The following is a 27,790-nucleotide window of genomic DNA, read 5'->3' as shown; positions in this document are numbered from 1 at the left end:
CTCATTCACTCTTCTCTAATACAATCATTGACATGACTTTGTAAAGTAGCCTTCACATTGATAAGGTGGGACCTAACCGGATATGTAATAATATATTGAATTTTTACTTCTTTGCAGGTGGGCCTCCTGGATCTGGAACTGAACCATTTGACGAAGGCGTTATTTCTGGCTCTGGTGGCCCTCTCCTTTGTAATGGTAACCTTGCAGGGGTTTGTTGGCCCATGGTATCGCTACTTGTTCCGGTTCCTCTTGTTATTTTCCTACATCATTCCGATAAGGTATATTTGTAGCAAAGAAAAACAGGGATGTCTAATTTCACTGAATGTTGCATTTTTTTTTTATATATATATATGCTTGGCTCACATTGTGAAGGAAATTGATCTGAACAGGAAGCTGAGTGAGAAAGTGCCGGCAAATCTGCTGATTCCTGGAGGATCACTCTGCAGAAAGCAATACTGTTGTATTTTTGTGCAAAGTTCATTTTACTAGACTAATCAGGATATCTAATATGTAGCATAACGTTAGTGCGTTTATGTAAAGTTCCGCGTACCCCAGTGTAAGATGGATGCCTATAAATGCATTGGAATAATCTGAAATTACATGTAGAAGAGGACCTTTCTCTGGATTCACTGGATCTATAGATTTAATCTGAGTACCTCCTCCATTTGCTTCTGCTCCACTGATTCGGGAACATTTATTCTTTTTCTTCTGTTTCCCTAAAGTTATTCCATCTGGTAATAAAGAAGCAAATTCTCTCTCCAAACGATAGGGCGGATACCACCGATTCTGGGGGCATATACATGTATTTTTTCTCCCCTTATGCCGGCCAATTAAGCCACTGGCGCTCCCACAGAGATGTCGCGTGGTACACGCATACTTAGTGGCAGGGAAAATACACATCTTTATTTTCAGGGGTATAATTTTGGAACTGAGAGGTACAGAAGAAAAACAAAAATTGTTCCGGAATCAGTGGAGCAGCATCAGTTGGAAGAGGTACTCTGTGTACAGCACTGCCCCATCGCTTTTATGTTTTATTTCAGCTCTGGAGTGGTGTCACTGGTTCCCTGAGCCTTGGATTATACTTACCAGCTTCTATCTTCAGCTGTTTCCGGTGTCACTGCAGTCCCATGTCACCATCTTGTGACCGCAGTTTCTGACTGACCAAAAGTCAGAGGCAACAGTCACAAACTCTCCATGTAAGTCTATGAGATCCTTGTACTTGCCCTTTTCTGCCTCTCATAGACTTACATTGTGTTGCGACTTCCGGCTCACCCAGGAAACACTGAAGCGTTGCGGTAGGTCCCAACCTGCAGAAGACCGACCAGAGCAGCACCGATAATAGATGAAGACAGCAGCTGGTGAATACAATGCTGGAGATAGGGAACTTAGATTAGTAAGACGAAAAAAGCTTTGTTCCAGCTCCAAAATTTTAAATTAAGTCCTTTATTGGTACATAGTAAAAACATAAGCTGAATAACTCTCCACAGCACAATAGGAAACGAGCTACGCATTTCGATCTTTGCAGATCTTTGTCAGAGCTCTGAGACAAATTTCAGCGATGTGTCACTTATGAGGCTGTGTTTTGTTTCCATACAATGAAGGTTTTATCACTAAGAGATTATCACTGCCTACCCTGCAGCACCTGCGAGCCATTGACTGACCACGTTCGCTGCTCTGATACGCTTCTTACTGTCAATAGACGGGGTACACAGAAAGGGGGAGGTGTGGGTGGGGTTAGCTTTCTCAGCTCTGCTTCATGCTTCATCTAAAAACTCTTGATTGTGTCACAAATGCTGCACCCAGTAACCTAAGTGATGCATTGCTGGAATCAGGGTTTCTTTTCCTGCATTATGCTGCTCTCAGATGAGGTAGCCAAAACCTGATGACAGATTCCCTTTAAATGGGTCATGGTTTTGTTTGTTTGTTTTTTTTCGAAGCAACACTTTATATAGCGTTAATTACAAATTATATTTGAAAAGATCAAAATAATGTTTCAGCTGATCGTTTTCATGTCACAAGTCAAATATATCGACCAACTTCAGGAAAAATAAACATGCTATTGCCTTAATAAAAAGTACCTAGAAATATTTGTCTATGAGACAGTATCATTTAGCATGTCTCTGGACTTTATTTATTTCCATTATTTATTTAGTGCCAATTTATTATGCAGTAGTGTACAGAGATTGTCATTACTCCCTGACATCCCTACAGTACCCTGGGCTATGTCAAAGTACAGGATGGTGAAGTCTGTAGAAAACTACCAAACCTGACTCCTCTTACAAATATTGCAGCATTTCATTATCATCTCTCACAGTCATTTTAAAATTGTTTAGAAATGTTAGCAGTGTGAATATATTGTATGTTGTCAGAGTCTAGAGCTAGACCCCAATGATAACGAGGATGCTCTAGTGGAGTCCGATGTTACCATTGTATTACAGTAAATTGGTTACGGCTAATTATGGGACATTTATGGAGGAGTCGGAACCTTGGCGTCCCGACTCCACAGCACTGCTAAATAGGCATTTTCCTTTGGAAAGTTGTTTAGTTGCATGCTGGGCTATTTTTTCTGGATGTTATATTTTGTTATGTTATCTTCTATGTCAAATATGATCTCATGTTCTTATTTACATACTAATGCTAATAACATACATGCTACATACAACATACCACATACATACAACATAGTACATACATAGTACATACATGCTACATACATACTACATACATAGTACATACATACTACGTACATGCTACATACATAGTACATACATACTACATACATGCTACATGCATACAACATACTACATACATACAACATACTACATACATACTACATATATAGTACATACACACATACAACATACTACATACATACTACATACATACGTACATACAACATACTACACACTACATACATACTACATACATACAACATACTACATACATACTACATACATACTACATGCATACTACATACATACTACATGCATACTACATACATACTACATGCATACTACATGCATACTACATACACACTACATACATGCTACATACACACTACATAGATACACACTACATACATACTACATACATGCTACATACTACATAGATACTACATACATACTACATACTACGTGCATACAACATACTACACACTACATACATACTACATACATACAACATACTACATACATACTACATACATACTACATGCATACTACATACATACTACATGCATACTACATACATACTACATACATACTACATGCATACTACATACATACATACTACATACATACTACATACATGCTACATACTACATAGATACTACATACATACTACATACTACGTGCATACTACATACATACTACATACATCATACATACTACATACAATACATTCATACATTACATACAATACATATATACAAACATACAGTACATTAAACATAGAGTTCATACTCACCATTACTTGTCACTTTGTTCCCCGAAGCCAGTGTCATCTGTAAAAAAAAATATGAAAATAACAAACAAACAATATACTCCCTGTCCACAGAAATCCACGAGTGTCCCACGACGATCTCCCGTGGAGAACGGCAGCATCAGCTGATGCGACCACTCTCTAGGGGCTCCAGGAACACAATGATGGGAGGAAGGTATCCTTCCGCACTGTATTCCTCCGCCGCTGTAAAAAAATAGTCCCTAGTCTCACTTTTGGCATTGCTGTGTGAGAAATTTTACCACACAGCAATTGCCATAAAGTGAGACTTTTTTCCTAATGTGTGTATGTTTTATTAACCCTTTATTACTATTGGACTAATAATGGATAGGAGTCTTATTGACGCCTCTCCGTTATTAACCCGGCTTAATGTCACCTTACAATAGCAAGGTGACATTAACCCGTTATTACTCCATATCCCACCGCTACACGGGAGTGGGAAGAGAGGGGCTAAGTGTCGGTATTTGTAGCCGGGGGGGGGCAATATCCATGGCCCCTCTCTAGGCTATAAATATCAGCCCGCAGCTGTCTGCGTAGCCTTTCTGGCTATAAAATATAGGGGGACCTCACGTCATTTTTTTCTGGGGTCCCCCTATTTTAATAGCCAGTAAAGGCTACGCAGACAGCTGCGGGCTGATATTCATAGCAGGCTATGTATGTTTTTTTTTTGTTTGTTTTTTCATTCAACACATTAGCCGGATGATGGGACTACTACTGTCCCATCATTGGCTAATGTGTCAATCACTGTCACTGTAGTAGGCTGCACACGCACAGAGCCCCCCGACACACCGCACAGAGCCCCATCAGGCCCGCACAGACCCCCGGCAGGCACGCACAGACCCCCGAGAGGCCCGTACAGGTCCCTGGCAGGCCCGCACAGAGTCCGCCCGCACACACAGACACGCAGTGTCCGCCCACGCACCGCCCACACTCTTCCCCCCTCCGGAACAGGATGTAGAAAGACAGAAAGGGCTTATTTACATTCCGATATTTGTGTCCCATTGACTTGCACGGGTATCGGTATCGGCGATATCCGATATTTTTTGAATATTGGCCGATCCAATCCGATACTGTAATACACTGTAATACTACATTGTTTAGTGGGTGCTGCCGGATATTGCACCTAATCTATTCACCTCAATGGGGGGAGGGGCAACAGTGTTAGAAATGCTCCCTCCCCCTTCCTATTCCTAACATCTTAAAGGCCTATATACAAATAATAAAAGCCTGACTGGCACTTCCAAATATTATCTAGAGCAGTATTGCTATTCATATTTCATATAGTTCATATTTACAAGCTTTAGCACTACAGAGTGCAACTTATTGTTGATTTCTTAAAAGCCATTGTCATGACTGAATTTGGTATCAAGCAGGTTAAACAGTGAAATGCGTGCGCCAATCTCTGTAGTTACTCTTAAGTGCCATTTGCCTAACACAGCCACCCCCCACACTGTATGGTGCAGTCTCAGCTCCTGAGCCAGCTCCATGTAGTAAGTGCACTCATTTATCTCAATTGTATTGCGGATATCGCCAAGGGGTTAACGTAATAAAGCAAGATAGAAGAAATACAACATTTAAAACTTTTTGAAAGAAAGATAAATTGTCTAAAAATTATTATAAAGGCAGAAAATCCTGAGACGAGGACTGTCAATGTAAGTAAAAATAATAAAAAATGTTCTTCAGTTACAAAACAAGAGGCTTTAAGGGATTGTCCGAAACCTAACAGCACATTTAATATTAATGTCTATTTAATTTAAAGAAAACTAAGAACTTTTGTAATTAAATTAAATTAAAAAAATCCCTACTGTTTCTACTTTAACTTTTGGTTTTTTTTCTTCCAATAACATTTTGGTTCATTCTCCCAGCATGCACTGGGGTTTCTCAAACAGAACGTCACATCCGGGACGCTGGTGCTGCAGTCACTGTTTCAGCTGCTGTCACCACCCTGAATCATAAAAATGACAATCTGGAATGAGCCTTGTCTATTTTCAACATGTACAACTATCAAACTGCTTAAAGTAACGATGAGAGGTGGTAATCCAACTAGACATGCATGGCCTCGCTCAATGCAAGTGAACTGAGTGAGTCCGCACACGTCTAGTCAGAATGTGACATGTAGTATCCATATTGCATGACTGCTCACTCCCTACACCGGAAAATCTTGGCTGCAGACTTTCAGGTCAAATCTGGACAAGGTCTTTAAGACTTGTAGAAGGTTTAGGAAACATCATGCTTCCAGGGGATTAAAATTCCAAGATCTTTATTGTAAATATATTAGATGATTAAAAAGATTTGCAATACCCAGTTCTGACCTCTGTTGTGTCTGGTATTTTCGGCCTGGCATCTCTACGGCATCTTTGTCACTTCCTAGGCCTGGCGACATCAAAACAAATATTTTTGATCAACTCTAAAAATCCATTATCAAAATTTGCTCCATCTGTAGCGTTTTGAGTCCATGAGCCTCCCCATAAACATTAGATAGCTGTCGATAGATTCTTCTGCCAACATCTATCTCTCCAGACTCTCCCATACACAGTAGTGCTTCCTCTGCCAAGCTCTCCCGTGTTCTGTACGAGAGAGTCACTGCCATACGTTGTTGGCAGCAATTTATCTCTTTGATAACAAATGGATTGGCATTCCGAAATCGAACATGTCAGATCCTTATCTCTCCCAACATCATCCATCAGGAAAAAGTTGAGGGCCCCATACACATTAGACTGTCAGCTAAACTCATCAATATCTGCTAGTTTGGTTAAAGAGGTTGTCCACTACATTTACATTGATGGACTATCCTTAATATAGGTCATCAATGCCTGATATGCCAGGATCAGACGCTCGGCACCCCTGCCAATCAGCTGTTATCGGTGTTGGCTGTGGCCGCTGGCTGTAAGTACTTACTTATGGAGGTGGCTGTCTACTTGTGATGGCCACCACAGGGTACTACACATCACACATCCGCTTCCTATTCAAATCAATAGGAAGTGGATGTGCAGTTCCAAGCCTTGGCTACTACAAGTAGACGGCCAGCTCAGCAAGTAAGTACTTCCGGCCAGCAGCTGCCGACACTGATAACAACTGGTCTGTGGGGATGTCGGATGTTGGACCCCGCCCGACCAGACTTTGATGACCTGTCCTAAGGATAGGTCATCAATGTAAAAGTAGTGGGCAACATCTTTAACGTTTGTCTAATGTGTATGATCGCTTAACTCGTAGAATTATTTCCATTGAGTCTATTGTCTTTTGACTCCTTAGGTCCTGATGTGTAGACGCTTGAGGCCCGATTCATCAAAGCTTTTGTGCCAGAGTTCTTGTGTAAAAGATTTGAAAAGTCACAATATTTAGGCACATCTCATATTTGTGCGCCATAATTTTGCGGCTTTTGACATTTTCATGTCATTTTTTTCCAGCTCTTCCAAAATGGGTAGAGCTTGGGTGAGACAAGAGTGTGGTAGGGGCGGGCCGCCACAGCTCATCTAATTAATAACAAGGCTATGATATTTCCTACACCAGAAATCTCACTCTTGTACCTGACTGGAGTGAGATTTCTGGTGTGGCGCACGGAATCGCACGCTACATGTCAGGCTCTCCAGATTCTTGAAGAGGCACATTGTCTATGAGTGAGGGTCTTAAAGTGACAGTTTCAGCAGGTTTTTCTATTTTATATGAAATCAGGATAATGTACAAACCCTGATTCCAGGGTTGCATCACTTACTGGGCTGCTGCCCCTATAGCATGCTGCTCTCAGATTGTGTATCAAAGACTTGCTGACAGATTCCTTTTAACACTAAAAATTAATAAAAGTAAAATGCTTTTTAAATTGGATTTCCAATATAGATCTTGGAATCTCAGTTCATCAGCTGTTGGCTGTTTTCTAAAGCTGCCATATGTCCTTGTATTGCGTGGAGTCCTGTAAGCTGGATCTGTGCATTCTTTGGATGCCCACATGCTGTGTTATAGCAGGGGGTGCAATGCACTAAGGTGGGCGAGCTATATCATACATTTAACTTATCTCAAGTCAAGGGGAAATCCACCATATAGAATATTGCTGTAATTAATGGTTGCAGAATAACTGCTGTAATACTGTGCAGGATTGCAGACCTGGGAGTATACGTGGCTTCTGATAACAGATTACCCATCGGGAACACCTTCTCAGGTGTAATAGTGTTTTTCAAGTCCTTGTAACCTTCACTGTGTCACTCATGTCATTACATCCACAGCACCATGCCAATGATGGGGTCATATGTTGCACCTAAGCCTATCAGGTTGAGGGGTGCTGCTAATTTACCTGCTGTACGTCTTAATGAAATTACACAGAGTTGGTCTCCTTGGAGCATCATGTCTTTTTTTCAAAAATTACATACAGTAGATTTTGTGCAGTTTGTAGTAAATTATTGTACTGACCGACTAGTCCATTATTGTGAAAAGGATTTTTATTGTTCACAGATTGCAGCTAGATTCACGGGTATACTGTTGTTTAAATAGAATTTATCAACAGGATTCTGTAATGTAAGTAAAACATGGCTGTAATGGCACTGTAATACTGATTATATTAATACCTTTAGTGATCAAACCCTCTCTGTGGTTCTTCTTTATCCACAATTTGAAGTTTTCTGCTAATTAAATTTTGGTTCATTGGGGCCGGACTGTGCACTGCCTACAGTTTTTGAATGACAGGTCATTGCAGAGATGTCAAACAGAGGAGGCTGGTCATTCCCAGACTGGAGGGAGGCTGAGGTGCTGGGGAATCACAGGGTCGGAGAATCACAGATCGGAGGCAGACTGAAGGTCCAGGGAATCACAGATCGGAGGCAGGCGGAGGGGCTGGGGAATTACAGAGTGTCAGCAGGCGGAGAGCCAGGGAATCACAGATCGGAGGCAGGCAAAGGGGCTGGGGAATTACAGAGTGTCGGCAGGTGTAGAGCCAGGGAATCACAGATCGGAGGCAGACTGAAGGCCCAGGGAATCACAGATCGGAGGCAGGCAAAGGGGCTGGGGAATCACAGACCAGAGGCAGGCAGAGGGGCTGGGGAATTACAGACTGTCGGCAGGTGTAGAGCCAGGGAATCACAGACCGGAGGCAGGCGGAGGGGCTGGGGGAATCACAGACCGGAGGCAGGCGGAGGGGCTGGGGGAATCACAGACCGGAGGCAGGCGGAGGGGCTGGGGGAATCACAGACCGGAGGCAGGCGGAGGGGCTGGGGGAATTACAGAGTGTCGGCAGGTGTAGAGCCAGGGAATCACAGACCGGAGGCAGGCGGAGGGGCTGGGGGAATCACAGACCGGAGGCAGGCGGAGGAGCTGGGGGAATTACAGAGTGTCGGCAGGTGTAGAGCCAGGGAATCACAGACCGGAGGCAGGCGGAGAGGCTGGAGAATTACAGACCGGAGGCAGGTGTAGAGCCAGGGAATCACAGATCGGAGGCAGGCGGAGGGGCTGAGGAAACACAGACCGGAGGCAGGCGGAGGGGCTGGGGAATTACAGACTGTCATGCAGAGAGTCAGGGAATCACATATCGGAGGCAGGCAGATGGGGCCGGGGAATCACAGATCGGAGGCAGACTGAAGGCCCAGGGAATCACAGATCGGAGGCAGACTGAAGGCCCAGGGAATCACAGATCGGAGGCAGACTGAAGGCCCAGGGAATCACAGATCGGAGGCAGACTGAAGGCCCAGGGAATCACAGATCGGAGGCAGGCAAAGGGGCTGGGGAATCACAGACCAGAGGCAGGCGGAGGGGCTGGGGAATTACAGACTGTCATGCAGAGAGCCAGGGAATCACATATCGGAGGCAGGCAGATGGCGCCGAGGAATCACAGACTGGAGGCAGTCAGAGGGGCCGGGGAATCACAGACTGGAGGCAGGCGGAGGGGCTGGGGAATTACAGACTGTCATGCAGAGAGCCAGGGAATCACATATCGGAGGCAGGCAGATGGGGCCGGGGAATCACAGACTGGAGGCAGGCGGAGGGGCTGGGGGAATCACAGACCGGAGGCAGGCGGAGGGGCTGGGGGAATCACAGACCGGAGGCAGGCGGAGGGGCTGGGGGAATTACAGAGTGTCGGCAGGTGTAGAGCCAGGGAATCACAGACCGGAGGCAGGCGGAGAGGCTGGAGAATTACAGACCGGAGGCAGGTGTAGAGCCAGGGAATCACAGATCGGAGGCAGGCGGAGGGGCTGAGGAAACACAGACCGGAGGCAGGCGGAGGGGCTGGGGAATTACAGACTGTCATGCAGAGAGCCAGGGAATCACATATCGGAGGCAGGCAGATGGGGCCGGGGAATCACAGATCGGAGGCAGACTGAAGGCCCAGGGAATCACAGATCGGAGGCAGACTGAAGGCCCAGGGAATCACAGATCGGAGGCAGACTGAAGGCCCAGGGAATCACAGATCGGAGGCAGGCAAAGGGGCTGGGGAATCACAGACCAGAGGCAGGCGGAGGGGCTGGGGAATTACAGACTGTCATGCAGAGAGCCAGGGAATCACATATCGGAGGCAGGCAGATGGGGCCGGGGAATCACAGACTGGAGGCAGTCAGAGGGGCCGGGGAATCACAGACTGGAGGCAGGCGGAGGGGCTGGGGAATTACAGACTGTCATGCAGAGAGCCAGGGAATCACATATCGGAGGCAGGCAGATGGGGCCGGGGAATCACAGACTGGAGGCAGGCGGAGGGGCTGGGGAATTACAGACTGTTGGCAGGTGTAGAGGCAGGTGAAGGGGCTGAGGAATCACAGATTGTCATCATGCGGAGAGCCAGGGAATCACAGACTGGAGGCAGTTGGAGGGCCGGGGAATCACAGACCGGAGGCAGTAGGAGGGGCCGGGGAATCACAGACTGGAGGCAGGCGGAGGGGCTGGGGAATCACAGATTGTCATCATGCGGAGAGCCAGGGAATCACAGACTGGAGGCAGTTGGAGGGGCTGGGGAATCACAGACCGGAGGCAGTAGGAGGGGCCGGGGAATCACAGACTGGAGGCAGGCGGAGGGGCTGGGGAATCACAGATTGTCATCATGCGGAGAGCCAGGGAATCACAGACTGGAGGCAGTTGGAGGGGCCGGGGAATCACAGACCGGAGGCAGTTGGAGGGGCCGGGGAATCACAGACTGGAGGCAGGCGGAGGGGCTGGGGAATTACAGATTGTCAGCAGGCAGAGAGCCAGGGAATCACAGATCAGAGGCAGGCGGAGGGGCCGAGGAATCACAGATTGTCATCATGCGGAGAGCCTGGGAATCACAGACTGGAGGCAGTTGGAGGGGCCGGGGAATCACAGACCGGAGGCAGTTGGAGGGGCCGGGGAATCACAGACTGGAGGTAGTTGGAGGGGCCGGGGAATACAGGCCAGAGGCAGGCGGAGGAGCCAGGGAATCACAGATCAGAGGCGGGTGGAGTGGCAAGGGAATCACAGACAGAGGGGCCAGTGAACAATCGGATAAAGAACAACCGTGTGCGAAACACATCGCTTGCTCTTGTTCCTGTCCATCACTTTTTTAATTGTTTTTTTAATGGAATAAAGATTACTCTGAAAATGTAACCAGAAGCTGGAGAATTTTTTCTTCTTTTTGCAATTGATAAAGTGCTAGAATGGTCGGCTCATGATTCCTTGCATGCTGGACTCCTATAAATTTCAACGATGAGCTGGCATTATCCTTTCTGTTTTCCGAAGAATCATAGACTGGAGACAGGCGGAGGGTCCATGGAATCACAGACTGGAGGCAGGAGTTGGGGAATCACAGATCGGAGGCAGGCGGAGGAGCCAGGGAATCAGAGACTGTAAGCAGTCAGAGTGGCCGGGGAATCACCGACTGGAGGCAGGAAGAGAGGCTGCGGAATCACTGATCGGAGGCAGATGGAGGAGCTGGGGAAGCACAGACTGGAGGCAGTCAGAGGGCCTTGGAATTGCAGGCGGAGGGCCGGGGAATTGCAGACGGAGGATCGGGGAATTGCAGGCCAGAGGGAAAGTTTGAAGGGGCCAGGGAATTGCAGGCGGAGGGCCCAGGGAATCACAGCCCGGAGGCAGGTGGAGGGCCCGGGGAATCACATGCCAGAGGCAGGTGGAGGGGCCGGAGAATCAGAGACTGGAGGCAGGCAGATGTGTCGGGGAATCACGGACTGGAGGCATGCTGAGGGGCTGGGGAATCACCGATCAGAGGCAGGCAGAGGGGTCCGGGAATCACAGATCGGAGGCAGGTGGAGGGGTAGGGGATCACAGGGAGGAGAAGACCTAATTAGTAGAAAACTTCAAATTGTGAATAAAGAAGAACCACAGAGCAGATTTCTTCACCAAAGGTATCAATGCAATCAGTATTACAGCGCCATTACAGCTATGTCATTACTTTACATTACAAAATTGTGCTGACCGGTTCTTTTTAAGTTGCATTGTGTGCCATCCTTCTTGATGGATGCATAATTGCTATGAAGTAAACCATATATTTGACCAGGAGCTGTTCCGCAGCTCCCAGTATCAGCCACTAATCCGTGTACGGTGGCACTGTGGTCTTCTGCTCGGTACACAGCGTACAGCCTAATCTGGTAGCAGCTGATTGGTGGGGGTGCAAGGTGTTGGACCCACACCAATCTGATATTAATAACCTATTGTAAGAATAGATCACCAATAGCCTATTGGTGGAAGACCCCTTTTAATACAATGTGTGAAATCCAGAAATCTGTAGAAAATCCGTATTTTCTTTTTTTGTCAGTCTGCGCGTGAACCTGGACATGGGGAAGGCTGCTTATGGCTGGATGATTATGAGAGATGAGAATATACCCGGCACAGTGGTGAGAACCAGCACTATTCCAGAAGAGTTGGGACGTTTGGTCTATTTACTTACAGACAAAACAGGTAATTCATGTTCCCCACCAGCCTGTTACAGTCTAATCCTTCTCTGCTGTTAAATCATCATTTTAGGATGAAATATCATTACTTTGAGTATTAGGATGATTATTGCAGTGTTCAGATTTACCGTACAATATTCAACAAGCTATTACAAAGGCTGGAGAAAGAGAATCAGCTGGTAAATGTGTAATATTTGATAACCTAGAAGTGCAAACATGAAGAAACATGCTGTATCGGGCTGTCAGCAATATTGCCGTACGTCCAATTCATGTACATCAGTGTTACATAACACATTTACACATTTCTCCTCTATTAGCCGCATCAGCATGAAGGCTACATTTGTCATCTATTATTCAGTTGTGGTAACCATTTCATGAATTTGGATTTACTTAGTCTCCAATATGTAACATGATTATTAAAGTGCGATTTCTTTCTTTATCCTTCATGCATCATCACAGTCTTTGGCTCCTCGTACTCCTCTTACTCTTAAAAATCTATTACTTAGGAACTTGTATAACTTTATCAATACTACTTAAATGGATTATTGATGTTAGCCTGGCAATTGTATTTATTATTATTATTATTAGTTATTTAATATGTCATTAAGGGAATGTGTCCCATACTGTACAATTGGCGGTCTGAGTCCAGCGTATTTGAGAGGCGATCACTTCCCACGCCTCTCTCCTCCACCCCCGCCTCATAGGGCGGTGATTGACAGGCGGCTGTGTATGCACATAGTTACAGTAGTCTGTCAGGTATTGCAGAAAAGGACATGGACAACAATCCCCCCCACAAAGGACTAAATAATAATGTGTCTGGTGTAATAGCACTCCAAAAAGCCATATGGCACTATTATTTTGTTGATTTTTTGGGCAACTTAGGGTACCGTATGTGCACATGATGTCTTTTTTACTTGTATTCTGAGTGAAACCAGACTGAAAAAGCGCTACAAAATGCCAAAAAGAATGAACATGTGCACAGCAATGTCAAAATGACTTGCTGTGCATATGTTCCTTCTTTTGTAACTTCTTTTAACTGTTTTAAAGGGAACCTGTCACCCCCAAAATCGAAGGTGAGCTAAGCCCACCGGCATCAGGGGCTTATCTTCAGCATTCTGTAATGCTGTAGATAAGCCCCCAATGTATCCTAAAAGATGAGAAAAAGAGGTTAGATTATACTCACCCAGGGGTGGTCCCGCTGCGGTGGGTGTCATGGTCCGGTCAGGGGCCTCCCATCTTCTTACGATGACGTCCTCTTCTGGTCTTCACGCTGTGCCTGTTGAGGGCAGAGCAAAGTACTGCAGTGCGCAGGCGCCTGCCTCTTTGTATTTTAAGAGACTTTAGGCACCTACTTGATTCTTTGGTGGAAGAAAAAAAAACAAGCAGCATGTGCATGAGATTTATAAAGCGCTTTTACTTTGGTGATGCTGTAACCTGCAGCTTTTTAGTGTAGCATTTTTGGTGCAGAAATTTCAGCTGTAAAGCCTACGTGCACACTCTAGGTATTTTCTGCAGACGTTTCTGCACCAAAAAAATGTGTCTCCTTGCAGTAAAATATCTGTTTTAATGTGTTTTTTCCCCCAGTCTTTAGTGTGGGTGAAAACATTCTGAAAGAATTGACATGCTGCAGACTTGAAAATGCTACAAATTTGCAAGGAAATATAAGCAAGATTTTGGACAAATTTGCTGGGACAGTAAAATGCTGTGTTTCTTGCTACAAACATGTGACATATGAACATCACCCAGACACTTGGGGTACTGTATGTGCACACTTTAAGACGCCATCCATTGTCTGTCGATGTACAAGCAGACGAACATGATAACGAGATCAATATTTCTGATTTTGCACTTGCACACTAAGTTTCTCCTTCTGATTATTTCCTGCTCCGTTCCTGGGCGCATGATGCAAGAACTGTCCTAATCCTCAGGCACAGGTGACATGCGCATCCAGTCACAGTCAGGTGCATTCATGAAAGACATATGTAATTTGTCCGATGTTCGGGACCTGCTTGGTGTGCATGATGACTTGCCGATTATTGCCATCGCCCTTGTGCTATGTAACGCAGATTGGTGCAGCCAAATTAATAGAACAGACAAAATAAAGAACATTCTATTAGCAAAGAAAGTCATGTTTGTGTAAAGGGAAACCAATCGTTAAAACTGTGTCTGGACTAAAAGTTCCCACTTTTGCAAAATGATTTGGAATGAGTTTTTGCTTCTGTGGAGCATTACACTTCTTCTGTAATTGCAAGGTAGCCCTTTGTATGATTGCAAATTGGGATTGTGCTTCATCAATAAGCTTTTTGACATGGAACGTCCATCACATTGGTTGTCTCATTTGCCGCTGCAGAAAGGAGAACGAAGTATCTCAATAATTGCATTATAGTTTCCTTATTGTAGGACAAGAAAGCAACATGGTATAATTAGGTTTGATTGGAGTGCATGTTTCCGGTAAGATCTGAAATTAATGATGTTGCTATAGTGACACATCTGTGGCCAGCAGTGCGTGAGACTTAAAGTAATTCATTCGACAAGAGAAGACATCTGTTAACGACAAAGATGCGGAGCATATTGACACTGACCAGAAATTCTTGATGTTATGTGATAAATGAACAAATGAAGCTGAAGCAGGAGGACAGATAATTTGTAGCTTATCTGCAGGGAAAACTTTAATCTTCTTACTGGTCGCTTTTGATAATGCCATTGTTTAAAGCACAATGCAGTCGGGAGCTCATAAATTGTAGAATCTAACTGCAGATATATCCTATAGAAACTAACATGGGATCAAGATTAAACGATTTACTACTGTAAGACTAAAGGAAAGTCGCAATTTACAAGTGATAAATGGAAACAAAACCTGCAACGAGATCTGACGGAACAGGAAAGGCCCACTGGCTGCTCCATTCTCCAGGAGTCAGAGCCACAGGAGGATAGCATTCTCTGAAACAAGCACAATGTCATTGCCCAGTCCAGGAGAGGACAAAATTGAGGGAGGGTAGTAGCAGAGTTTAACGGAAAACTATGGGATGAAGACAAAATGACTCATCATTTACCTTCGTTTGTCCCATCGCTAATATTCTACCTCTTAAAAAAAGTATATATATATATATATATATTATTCCTTGGTCAGTCTCTTTCACTAACTCACTCACCAGTTTCATCTTCCATTTTGGCTAAGGCTCTATAACTGCCTAACTTATTGTTTTAAAGGGGTTTTCCAGTGGGTTTTTTTCTTCATTCCATAGACTTCCATTGCTATGCTACAGTGCTATACAAGTAGCATAGTACTGCTTGGTACATTAACCCTGCTGTTGTCTTTGGTCTGGGGAGACCTATTTTGAAATTTGGTATTCTTTGGGGTGTTCAAGATGCGGTTCTGAAACTTGTGGTTGATTGACTTAAATGAGGATGGGTCGATCGGCCACGGGTTTCAGAGCCGCATCTTGAATATTTTAAAGAATATTAAAGTTCAAGTTGTGTGCCGGAGTTATCTTCTTGGATGTTCTACTTTTTTCTCCTGAGCACCAACTAAATAGTGAGCACCTCATTTTTTTCTATATTTAAAGTTCAAGGTCGGTCGTTTTTGACCGAAGACAACAGCAGGGTTAAGTTAATTGCCCAGAGGCAGTTGTTTTAGCTCCGTCCTATCATGAACCTTTTTTATTTTTGATCTTTTGTTTTTTTCCCTCACCTTCTTCCAATAGTCATACGTTTTTTTCCCATCAGTTTAGCCATTTGAGAGGTTTTTTTTTGTGTGGAACAAGTTGTAATCTTAGTTGAAATAATGTTACACTAGGCCTCTGCAGTTCTATCCCTGTGTTTTCTGCAAAGTTATTTTCTCAGATGAAGCCCCCTTAAGACTGTTTGAGTTGTCTGGAAAAATGATTGCCTGGAGTAAAAAAGGTGGGCGCTGAATCCTGTGTCATACCAACAGTAAAGCTTCCTGAGATTGAATAAATTTGACAGGGATGTGATGCCATGCCACAGCCATCCAGGCTGAGAAACAGCTCATTTTCCCAGTGGTTCTCAGCCTAGACGGTTGCATCTTGGCACCGTCCAGGTTGAAAACTGTTTATCCCCAGAAATGGATTACAACGTGTGACAGAACGTCAGACAGATGAGGGATATTGTTGTTTTTTATTTTTTGTTTTCTTACAGGAGACAAGGGATTCAGTGGAATTAGGCCTTGGTTGAGTATAGCTGTGTTTATTTTTAAATACAAATGGAAAAGTGTGTTTTGTTTATATTTCATATAAATGACTTTATACTTGCTGTGTGTTTATTTACAATGCAACTATAGAATTAGTAATGGATATGTGTCTTATAGATGACTCTCTCGCTTACTAATCCTTGGGCTTGATGTTGCCAGACAATAAAAAGGTGACATGAACCCCACAAATATAAACCCCACTTGCTACCGACACAAGGCAAGTGAGAAGAGCTAGGCAAGGTGCCATAATTGGCGGATCTAATATATGTGCCTTTTCTGGGCGGCTGCGGTCTGCTATTTTTAGGCTGGAGGTGCCGATATCAATGGCCATTTACCAGCCTGGGAATACCAGCTCCTAGCTGTGAGCTTTATCAAGGCTGGTTGTCAAAAATGGGGGGGGGGGGGGGGAGGGTGCCACACCATTCCCAGCGCCGGGGAACAGTGTGAACAGTACCACTGCTTTCCAGGTACCGGTACGTGTGATACTGACATACGGGTGGCATGCGGTGGGCCACACGTATGCCCCAAGTATTACACACATGGACACTGATACGTCTGGTACTGTTTTTTTTTCTGGTACCGAAATATCAGGATGTGTGAAAGAGCCCTAAGAAAGTTTTCATGTGTGTGAGGGAGTCCAAGCCATTGTCAATAATTTGTGAAATATTATAATGTCAAGAAAGGGGAAATCGTGGTAAAAGTGGAATGATGTGATTTAGTAGCCATTGTCCTGATGTGGGACAATTTAAAGTGTGATGGAGTAGAAGAGCAGAATGATGAAGCCTTGAGTTCAGTTTCATTACTTTCTTGTAAACTATAAGGTTTTATTTTTGTTGCTTATATAGCTGCAACATGTTCCGCAGTGCTTTACGTGCATTTTCATCACGCACTGTTTCCATCGGAGCTTACAATTAACCCCTTTCTGACATCGGACGTACTATCCCGTCCATGTGGGGTGGGCCCCTATGACCATGGATGGGATAGTACGTCCAGCGCGATCGGCCTATCGCAGCTGACATCCGGCACTATGTGCCAGGAGCGGTCACGGACCGCCCCCGGCACATTAACCCCTGGCACACCGCGATCAAAGATGATCGCGATGTGCCGGCGGTGCAGGGAAGCACCGCGCAGGGAGGGGGCTCCCTGCGGGCTTCCCTGAGCCCCCCGCAGCAACGCGATGTGATCGCGTTGCTGCGAGGGTCTTACCTCCCTCCCTCCCTGCTCGAGCCCCGGATCCAAGATGGCCGCGGATCCGGGTCCTGCAGGGAGGGAGGTGGCTTCACAGAAGCCTGCTCAGAGCAGGCACTGTGAAGCAGCCTGCACTGCTCTCAGATCGGTGATCTGACAGAGAGCTGTGCAAACTGTCAGATCACCGATCTGTGATGTCCCCCCCTGGGACAAAGTAAAAAAGTAAAAAAAAAAAATTTCAAATGTGTAAAAAAAAATAAAAAAAAATATTCCAAAATAATGAAAAAAAAAAATATTATTCCCATAAATACATTTCTTTATCTAAATAAAAAAAAAAAAAACAATAAAAGTACACATATTTAGTATCGCCGCGTCCGTAACGGCCCGACCTATAAAACTGGCCCACTAGTTAACCCCTTCAGTAAACACCGTAAGAAAAAAAAAAAAAAACGAGGCAAAAAATAACGCTTTATTATCATACCGCCGAACAAAAAGTGGAATAACACGCGATCAAAAAGACAGATATAAATAACCATGGTACCGCTGAAAACGTCATCTTGTCCCGCAAAAAAACGAGCCACCATACAGCATCATCAGCAAAAAAATAAAAAAGTTATAGTCCTGAGAATAAAGCGATGCAAAAATAATTATTTTTTCTATAAAATAGTTTTTATCGTATAAAAGCGCCAAAACATAAAAAAATGATATAAATGAGGTGTCGCTGTAATCGTACTGACCCGAAGAATAAAACTGCTTTATCAATTTTACCAAACGCGGAACGGTATAAACGCCTCCCCCAAAAGAAATTCATGAATAGCTGGTTTTTGGTCATTCTGCCTCACAAAAATCGGAATAAAAAGCGATCAAAAAATGTCACGTGCCCGAAAATGTTACCAATAAAAACGTCAACTCGTCCCGCAAAAAACAAGACCTCACATGACTCTGTGGACCAAAATATAGAAAAATTATAGCTCTCAAAATGTGGTAACGCAAAAAATATTTTTTGCAATAAAAAGCGTCTTTCAGTGTGTGACGGCTGCCAATCATAAAAATCCGCTAAAAAACCCGCTATAAAAGTAAATCAAACCCCCCTTCATCACCCCCTTAGTTAGGGAAAAATTAAAAAAATGTATTTATTTCCATTTTCCCATTAAGGCTAGGGTTAGGGTTAGGGCTAGGGTTAGGGCTAGGGTTAGGGCTAGGGTTAGGGTTAGGGTTAGGGCTAGGGCTAGGGTTAGGGTTAGGGCTAGGGTTAGGATTAGGGTTAGGGCTAGGGCTACAGTTTGGGTTGGGGCTAAAGTTACAGTTAGGGTTTAGATTACATTTACAGTTGGGAATGGGGTTGGGATTAGGGTTAGGGGTGTGTCTGGGTTAGAGGTGTGGTTAGGGTTACTGTTGGGATTAGGGTTAGGGGTGTGTTTGGATTGGGGTTTCAGTTATAATTGTGGGGTTTCCACTGTTTAGGCACATCAGGGGCTCTCCAAACGCGACATGGCGTCCGATCTCAATTCCAGCCAATTCTGCGTTGAAAAAGTAAAACAGTGCTTCTTCCCTTCTGAGCTCTCCCGTGTGCCCAAACAGGGGTTTACCCCAACATATGGGGTATCAGCGTACTCAGGACAAATAGGACAACAACCTTTGGGGTCCAATTTCTCCTGTTACCCTTGGGAAAATACAAAACTCGGGGCTAAAACATATTTTTTGTGGAAAAAAAAAAGATTTTTTATTTTCACGGCTCTGCGTTATAAACTGTAGTGAAACACTTGGGGGTTCAAAGTTCTCACAACACATCTAGATTAGTTCCCTGGGGGGTCTAGTTTCCAATATGGGGTCACTTGTGGGGGGTTTCTACTGTTTAGGTACATTAGGGGTTCTGCAAACGCAATGTGACGTCTGCAGACCATTTCATCTAAGTCTGCATTCCAAATGGCGCTCCTTCCCTTCCGAGCTCTGCCATGCGCTCAAACGGTGGTTTCCCCCAACATACGGGGTATCAGCGTACTCAGGACAAATTGGACAACAACTTTTGGGGTCGAATTTCTCCTCTTACCCTTGGGAAAATACAAAACTGGGGGCTAAAAAATAATTTTGGGGGGAAAGATTTTTTTTTTTAATTTTCACGGCTCTGCGTTACAAACTGTAGTGAAACACTTGGGGGTTCAAAGCTATCACAACACATCTAGATGAGTTCCTTAGGGGGTCTAGTTTCCAAAATGGTGTCACTTGTGGGAGGTTTCTACTGTTTAGGTACATTAGGGGCTCTGCAAACGCAATGTGACACCTGCAGTCCATTCCATCTAAGTCTGCATTCAAATGGCACTCCTTCCCTTCTGAGCCCTCCCATGTGCCCAAACAGTGGTTCCCCCCACATATGGTGTATCATCGCACTCAGGACAAATTGGGCAACAAATTTTGGGGTCCAATTTCTCCTGTTACCCTCAGGAAAATACAAAACTGGGGGCTAAAAAAATAATTTTTGTGGGAAAAAAATTTTGTTTTATTTTTACGGCTCTGCATTATAAACTTCTGTGAAGCACTTGGTGGATCAAAGTGCTCACCACACCTCTAGATAAGTTCCTTAGGGGGTCTACTTTCCAAAATGGGGTCATTTGTGGGGGGTTTCAATGTTTAGGCACATCAGTGGCTCTTCAAACGCAACATGGCGTTCAATCTCAATTCCTGTCAATTTTGCTTTGAAAAGTCAAACGGCGCTCCTTTCCTTCCGAGCTCTCCCATCCGCCCAAACAGTGGTTTACCCCCACATATGGGGTATCAGCGTACTCAGGACAAATTGTACAACAACTTTTGGGGTCCAATTTCTTCTCTTACCCTTGGGAAAATAAAAAATTGGGGGTCAAAAGATAATTTTTGTGAAAAAATATGATTTTTTATTTTTACGGTTCTACATTATAAACTTCTGTGAAGCACTTGGTGGGTCAAAGTGCTCACCACACCTCTAGATAAGTTCCTTAGGGGGTCTACTTTCCAAAATGGTGTCACTTGTGGGGGGTTTCAATGTTTAGGCACATCAGTGGCTCTTCAAACGCAACATGGCGTCCCATCTCAATTCCTGTAAATTTTGCATTGAAAAGTCAAATGGCACTCCTTCGCTTCCGAGCTCTGCCATGCGCCCAAACAGTGGTTTACCCCCACATGTGGGGTATTGGCATACTCAGGACAAATTGTACAACAATGTATGGGGTCCATTTTCTCCTGTTACCCTTGGTAAAATAAAACAAATTGGAGCTGAATTAAATTTTTGTGAAAAAAAGTTAAATGTTCATTTTTATTTAAACATTCAAAAAATTCCTGTGAAGCACCAGAAGGGTTAATAAACTTCTTGAATATGGTTTTGAGCACCTTGAGGGGTGTAGTTTTTAGAATGGTGTCACACTTGGGTATTTTCTATCATATAGACCCCTCAAAATGACTTCAAATGAGATGTGGTCCCTAAAATAAAATGGTGTTGTAGAAATGAGAAATTGCTGGTCAACTTTTAACCCTTATAACTCCCTAACAAAAAAAAATTTTGGTTCCAAAATTGTGCTGATGTAAAGTAGACATGTGGGAAATGTTACTTATTAAGTATTTTGTGTGACATATCTCTGTGATTTAATTGCATAAAAATTCAAAGTTGGAAAATTGCGAAATTTTCATAATTTTCGCCAAATTTCCGTTTTTTTCACAAATAAACGCAGGTACTATCAAAGAATTTTTACCATTGTACAATATGTCACGAGAAAACAATGTCAGAATCACCAGGATCAATTGAAGCGTTCCAGAGTTATAACCTCATAAAGGGACAGTGGTCAGAATTGTAAAAATTGGCCCGGTCATTAACGTGCAAACCACCCTTGGGGGTAAAGGGGTTAAAGTTCCCTATCAGCATGTCCATGGGAAGAATCCAGAATGTATGGAGGAGACCCACAAAAACAGGGGAAGAACACACAACCTTCATGTAGACGTTCTCATTGGTCAGATTTGATTGGTTGGTCAGTTTTATTTCTTCTTTACCTGACACTTTCTATACATGTTTATTGCAGGATTTACAAATCATTCATTCACAGCCAATCACTCAGTGTTATCTTGCTTGCAAAGTTCAACATATCAAAATGAAAGGAGAAAGCATGATTTACAAGTGTCCAATTTCTCACTCCCATAACGCTTCTGTCCTGATATAGCCCTTATTCCATAGCAGTGCAATTTTAGCTTAAAAAATGCTCACACACTTCGTTGTCGTAGAAGACTATTTCTGCTATCATGTACCTGGATTTGTCTCTGATCTCATTTGTAGATAGTTTGCAGAAAAGCCTTATTTCCAAGGATTAACCTTCAACCAGCTGTAATCTCACTTCAGAGAATAAGAGATTTGTAAAGTCTACGATACTCATCATGGACAAGCTATGATTTTTACCTTCTTCAGTTTGTGAATTTTGTTATTTTGCTGTTCGCTACGTTTTAAAACTTCATTTTCTAACAGCATCTTGCAAACCTGATCAAAGTATATTCAAGAAAAAAAAATCATGTATTTGTTATAAATATCAACAAGTGATAAGAAATATGAATACTTGAAATTGATGTTATGGTAAAAGAGATGATATGGTCAAAAAAGAAACCCAATACATTTGTCACTAAGCTGAATATTATTTCTCGGTATTGAAATATATATGTACGGTACTTTTATCTTTTCAGTTGGTTCCTACAGTTAACTCCTTCACCCCCATGTGATTTTTTGTGGTCTTTTTTTTTTTAATCATTTTTGTTTTTTTCTTCCACTTCTTCCAAAAGCTATAATTTTTTTATTTGTCTGTCCACCTAGCCATATGAGGGCTTGGTTTATGCGGGACGAGTTGTACTTTAGAATGACACCATTCATTTTATCACGTGATGCACTGGAAAGCGGGAGAAAAATTCTAAGTGCATTGAAATTGCAAATGTAAGTGAATGGAGATACATTTACCCGATGTGAAAACGTGCAGCCAGGTCCCCTACGCGCGTTTCGGCACTTGCCTTCTTCCTGGGGGCGCTTTTTTTTTTTTATTCATGTTTTCAATAAAATTTTGTATTTTTAACTATTATCCTGCTGTGGTCTATAATTGCACTAATTTCTTTATATTAATTAAGTTAAACTCATGTGCATGATTGTTTGGTCCTATACTATTTATTATACTTTACAGATTGTTCTACTTCAATTAGTCTGATATCATTTTGAGTAGATATAATATTTTGATTGCCTCTTATTGCAATTTTGTCTTGTTCGTTACTCTGTTTAAAAATCAGATTTTTGTATATATATATATATATATATATTGATAGATCAGACTTTTATGACTACAGTGATACCAAATGTGTGCATTTTTTATTTTTAATAGGACAAAAAGGGGGTAATTTGAACTTTTGTGGTTTTTTTTTATTTTTGTCATATTTTAACCCCTGCATAACCAACCTATGACGTTTAGGTTGCCTCCCTCTGTTTGATGTGGACTCCGGCAATGAACCCGCAACGTTTTGGCACATGTCAGCTGATTCCATCAGCTGACATGTGCCCCTAACAGCTGCAGGTGGAATCGTGATCCACCCATGGCTGTTAAAATGTTAAATGCCACTGTCTATCTCCAAGCGGCATTTAACATGATCCCGCTGGAAATGCGTCATTAGCTCTGTATATCGGCATTCCTGTCACATGATCGAGGGGTTGGCATGGCAACCGAGGGCCTGCAGGAGACATCGACGAACTGCTATGAGTGCTGCCCCCTGGCCTGCGCGCTTAGAAGATTACCATTTTAGCTATGTGTATCACAGGCAATCGGATGTTTGCAGCTTCTAGTCTCCCATGGAGACTCTTGAAGCCAGTAAAAAGAAAACGTTTTTAAAATATCTAAAAAACTAAAAAATATAAACGTTCAAATTGCCTCCCTTTTCTCCCATTAAAACAATTAAAAGAAAATACACATATTTAGTATCGCCACGTTCAGAATCGCCCGATCTATCAATATATTGAAAGAATTAATCTGATCGGTAAAGGACGTAAGGAGAAAAAAAATCAAAATGCCTGAATTATGTTTTTTTTTTGGTCGCCACAACATTGCATTAAAATGCAATAATGAGCAATCAAAACATTACATCTACCCCAGTATAATATCCATGAAAACATTAGCTCAGCACGCAAAAAATAAAACCCTCACTCAGCCCTAGATCATGAAAAATGGAGACACTACAGGTGTCGGAAAATGGCGACATTTAAAAAAAAAAAAAAACTTGGAATTTTTTTTCACCACTACCGTAAATAAAAAAAAAGAACCTATACATGTTTGGTATCTGCAAACTTGTATAATGACCTGGAGGAATCATAATGGCAGGTCAGCTTTAGCATTTAGTGAACTTGATTAAAAAAAAAAAAAGAAATCAATTGTGGAATTGTAATTTGTTTGCACTTTCACGGGCCCTTGAATTTTTTTCCCGTTTTCCAGTACACTATATGGTAAAACCAATGGTGTCGTTCAAAAGTACAACTCGTCTCGCAAAAACATTTTGACCAAAAAATAAAAAAAAAGTTATGGTTCTGGGAAAAAGGGAAACGAGGATCGAAAACTCAAAAACAGAAAAATTCAAGGTGGTGAAGGGGTTAAAAAAACCTCCCTCTCCCCGTTTTTACTATATTTAATAGTCTCCTTAAGGGACTTAAAGCTGCGATTGGTCGCTTGTGCTATACATTGCGGTGCATCAGCAGTTCTATATATTGAGAAAATCATGATCTACTTTGAACGCCAGCCACAATTGTAATGACAGGCATGGGGGTCATCAGCAGATCTCCCACTGTCACGACAACCCATCCTCACCCCACGATTACGTCACGGCCGTGTGCTGATGAGTACGTGGAATGTTGCATTTACTTGCATTTGTTAAATTCTGTTGTCAGTGATTGGCAGCAGCATTTAAGGTTAACACACCCATATCTCTTTAAAGAAGCCTGCAGCAAAAGAGGAAAAAGTTGGCATATCTAATTTCATATGCAAAAACCACCATAAACACCCTGTATGCTTTATCTATGTGTAACCAGTCTCTTTATTCGCGTCTAAGGGTAATGTGCCCACCTTCAGGATGGCCAGCGCTTTGGACGGAGCGGAAAACTTGCTCCGCCCAAAGCCCCGCCCCCTTCTGGAGACGCGATGATGCCGGATGTGTTCATTGCACACATCTGGAATCATCACACCCCACACATAGTGCCCTGTGATTTACCTTGCGGCAGCGCAGTGTCGCCGCAAGGTAAACAGACATTCTGCGATCTAAAAAGACGCTCCGCATGTACGGAATCGCAGGGCCGCGCGGGTGCGTGTTACCACGCATAGTGGAGACAGGATTTCATGAAATCCCCTCCATTATGCTGTAACATCTGGACGCTGCGTTTTTGATGCTGTGGCTCAATGCTGCGTCAAAAACGCAGCGTTTCCTGAATGTGGAAACATACCCTTAGAACCAAAATAAGCAAGAAACACTGATATAGGCTGCAGATCGCTGTATGTGAATCCAGCCTAAGGCTGTGTTCACACTGTGTTTTTTCTGGGGTTTAAAGCAGAGACTCTCCAAAAATGCTGAGTTTTGATTTGTCAGTTTCTGCTCTAAAAGCAAAAGTCACCGTAAATACAATCCCATAGTCCCAGCAGGCAGTTAATTTATGATTACCCTTTTCAAATATTCATTATTTTAATGAAGTTCTTTTTGTTAAAGAAATTGTGTGCCATAGATGGCCCATTGAGGTGAGCTAGAGCGATAAGAACTCCTATGTGTGTACGTTATCCCTGAGCGGGATTTTCCTGTGCATCTTATCCGCAGTATTTGCCTTAGTGGACTATGGAGCGTCAGGCAGCAGATATTATGGACACATTATACAGAAAGGAGTGAGTTCCCCCGACACCCTGCTTGCTTGCGGTTTCCATGTGGCAAGTGTAATAGTGTAGAAATCCAGAAATAATATAGATATATGTGTTGGAAAAAGGCAGTGTAGTTCTTTCTGCCCCAGGGCGGCTGCACTCTTTACCTTCTCGTGACTTACAAGCGTTTTTCCGCTGGGTGAGATGTCAGGAAAATAAATGTTCTACTGTCCTCATGTTGGATTCCTATGTAACGTAAATGCTGTGGTTTTTTTCTGCTGTTTTAAAGTGCAGTAAATAAGCTGAATTTCATGGGCTCCTTCCCACTGTGCATCTAAAAAATGCAGTAGGAGGCGAAGTGTTTCCTTCATGCTAACACAGGGACAGCGTAATCAGTTCTTAAAAGGAACCGTCACCGGATTCATGCAGTAGTGCAGCCGGTTCGGATTCATGCTGCACATGGTTTAGGCAGCATGAATCAGATGATAGGTTCCCAAGACGACTATTTCTCACTTGTCATCCGAGTGCTGTCCGTATACAATGTTATTTCCAGCCCCAGCTAGTAATCATTTACAGGCTCCTGTTACAGAACTGCAATGTATCCTTAACATTCGGATTCTATACTATGGATCCATGCGGCAGCAGATTTATTTTTTACGTACTCATAGATTTGAATGGGAGAGGTTCATCCAATTTATGGAAGAAACTAGTGCATGCTGCGATTTTTATTACACAAAGAGTTGTTTGTGAAAAAAATTGCTCACCTGCGCTGTCCCATTGAATAACATTGTTCTCTGTGCTATCTGTTTTTTTTCCACACATAGCACTTGGACCAAGTATATGGTCGTGTGAACAAGCCCTTGATGGCAGATTTCTGGACGGATATGCATGTGACTTGGAGAAAAGTCGATGCAGGCAACACTGCTTTTTATCCTGTATTTTTAGGTTTTAACTGAAAATATATTTTTTGCTGTTTTTCTTTTTAATGTCTACTTCACTGCAAATTAATAAAACAAATTGGTGTAAAATCATGATCTGACTTTTAAAACACATATCTTTCAGGAACACTTACCCAAAATGAAATGGTTTTCAAGCGTCTTCACCTGGGCACTGTGTCCTATGGTACAGATACAATGGATGAAATCCAGACCCATGTAGCGAGCTCCTACGCACTGGTAAGTCAGGGTTTCGAGACACTCAAGGTAAATTACTACGTAAGGCCTCATCCGCATATCCTTGTTAAATCACATACGTGAAACAAATTAAAACCGGTGCCATCAGTGTTCTCCATCAGTGTGTCATCTTGTGTCTGTCTTTACCATCAGCGTGTCGTCAGTGTGTCCGTTTTTACCATCAGTGAGTTATCCATGTGTTGGTTTTTACCATCTGTGTCATCAGTGTGCCTGTCTTTACTGTCAGTGTGTCATCCGTGTGTCTGTTTTTAGCAACAGTGTGTCATCCGTGTGTCTGTCTTTTCCATCAGTGTGTCATCCGTGTGTCCGTTTTTACCATCCATGTCAGCAGTGTGTCCTTTTTTACCATCAATGTGTCATCAGTGTTATTTTTTTCACCATCAGTGTGTCATCCGTGTGTTTGGTTTTGCCATCAGTGTGTCATCTGTGTGCCTGTCTTTGCCATCAGTGTCATCCGTTTGCCTGTCTTTACCATCGGTTTGTGTCATCAGTATGTCTGTCTTTACCATTAAGCAAATAGATACAGAAAGGACAGGCTAACGGAGCGCCAGGCTGGCGGTCAGGGGAGATGTTGATTGAGAAAGGTCCGATGCAGCTCCTGCCGGGTGCCTCAGGAGAGGAATAAACTGTAAGTTGCAAAATACTCCGGTCACATGGAAGCGCACAGGACACAGATGAAAGGATTAAAATCATGATACTGCCACCTGATGAAGACGGAGCTGTTCCGTCGAAACGCGTTGTGGATTTCAATAAACAAAGAAACTTTTAATCCTTTCATCTGTGTCCTGTGCGCTTCCATGTGACCGGAGTATTTTGCAACTTATGTCTTTACCATTAGGTTGTCATCAGTGTGTCTGTTTTTACCATCAGTGTGTCATCCTTGTCTGTCTTTACTAGGGTTGAGCGAAACGGGTCGAACATTTTCAAAAGTCGCCGACTTTTGGCTAAGTCGGGGTTTCATGAAACCCGATCCGACCCCTGTGCGGGGTCGGCCAT

At 43.2% G+C, this 27,790-nt stretch overlaps 1 protein-coding gene across 3 annotated transcripts in view; it reads left to right on the top strand.

The window, feature by feature from the left end:
• The window catches only part of ATP9B (ATPase phospholipid transporting 9B (putative)), a 481,605-nt gene that overhangs the window by 279,446 nt on the left and 174,369 nt on the right, over window positions 1-27,790 (top strand). For all 3 annotated transcript variants that reach the window (XM_069730937.1, XM_069730939.1, XM_069730938.1), the window contains exons 12-14: window positions 118-278; window positions 12,197-12,339; window positions 26,664-26,776. In XM_069730937.1, coding sequence (XP_069587038.1) covers window positions 118-278; window positions 12,197-12,339; window positions 26,664-26,776 — 417 coding nt within the window. The remainder of the gene's footprint in view (window positions 1-117; window positions 279-12,196; window positions 12,340-26,663; window positions 26,777-27,790) is intronic.

Source organism: Ranitomeya imitator, chromosome 6 (assembly GCF_032444005.1).
Source record: "Ranitomeya imitator isolate aRanImi1 chromosome 6, aRanImi1.pri, whole genome shotgun sequence".
Lineage (NCBI taxonomy): Eukaryota > Metazoa > Chordata > Amphibia > Anura > Dendrobatidae > Ranitomeya > Ranitomeya imitator.
This window is presented reverse-complemented; position numbering and strand designations above follow the sequence as displayed.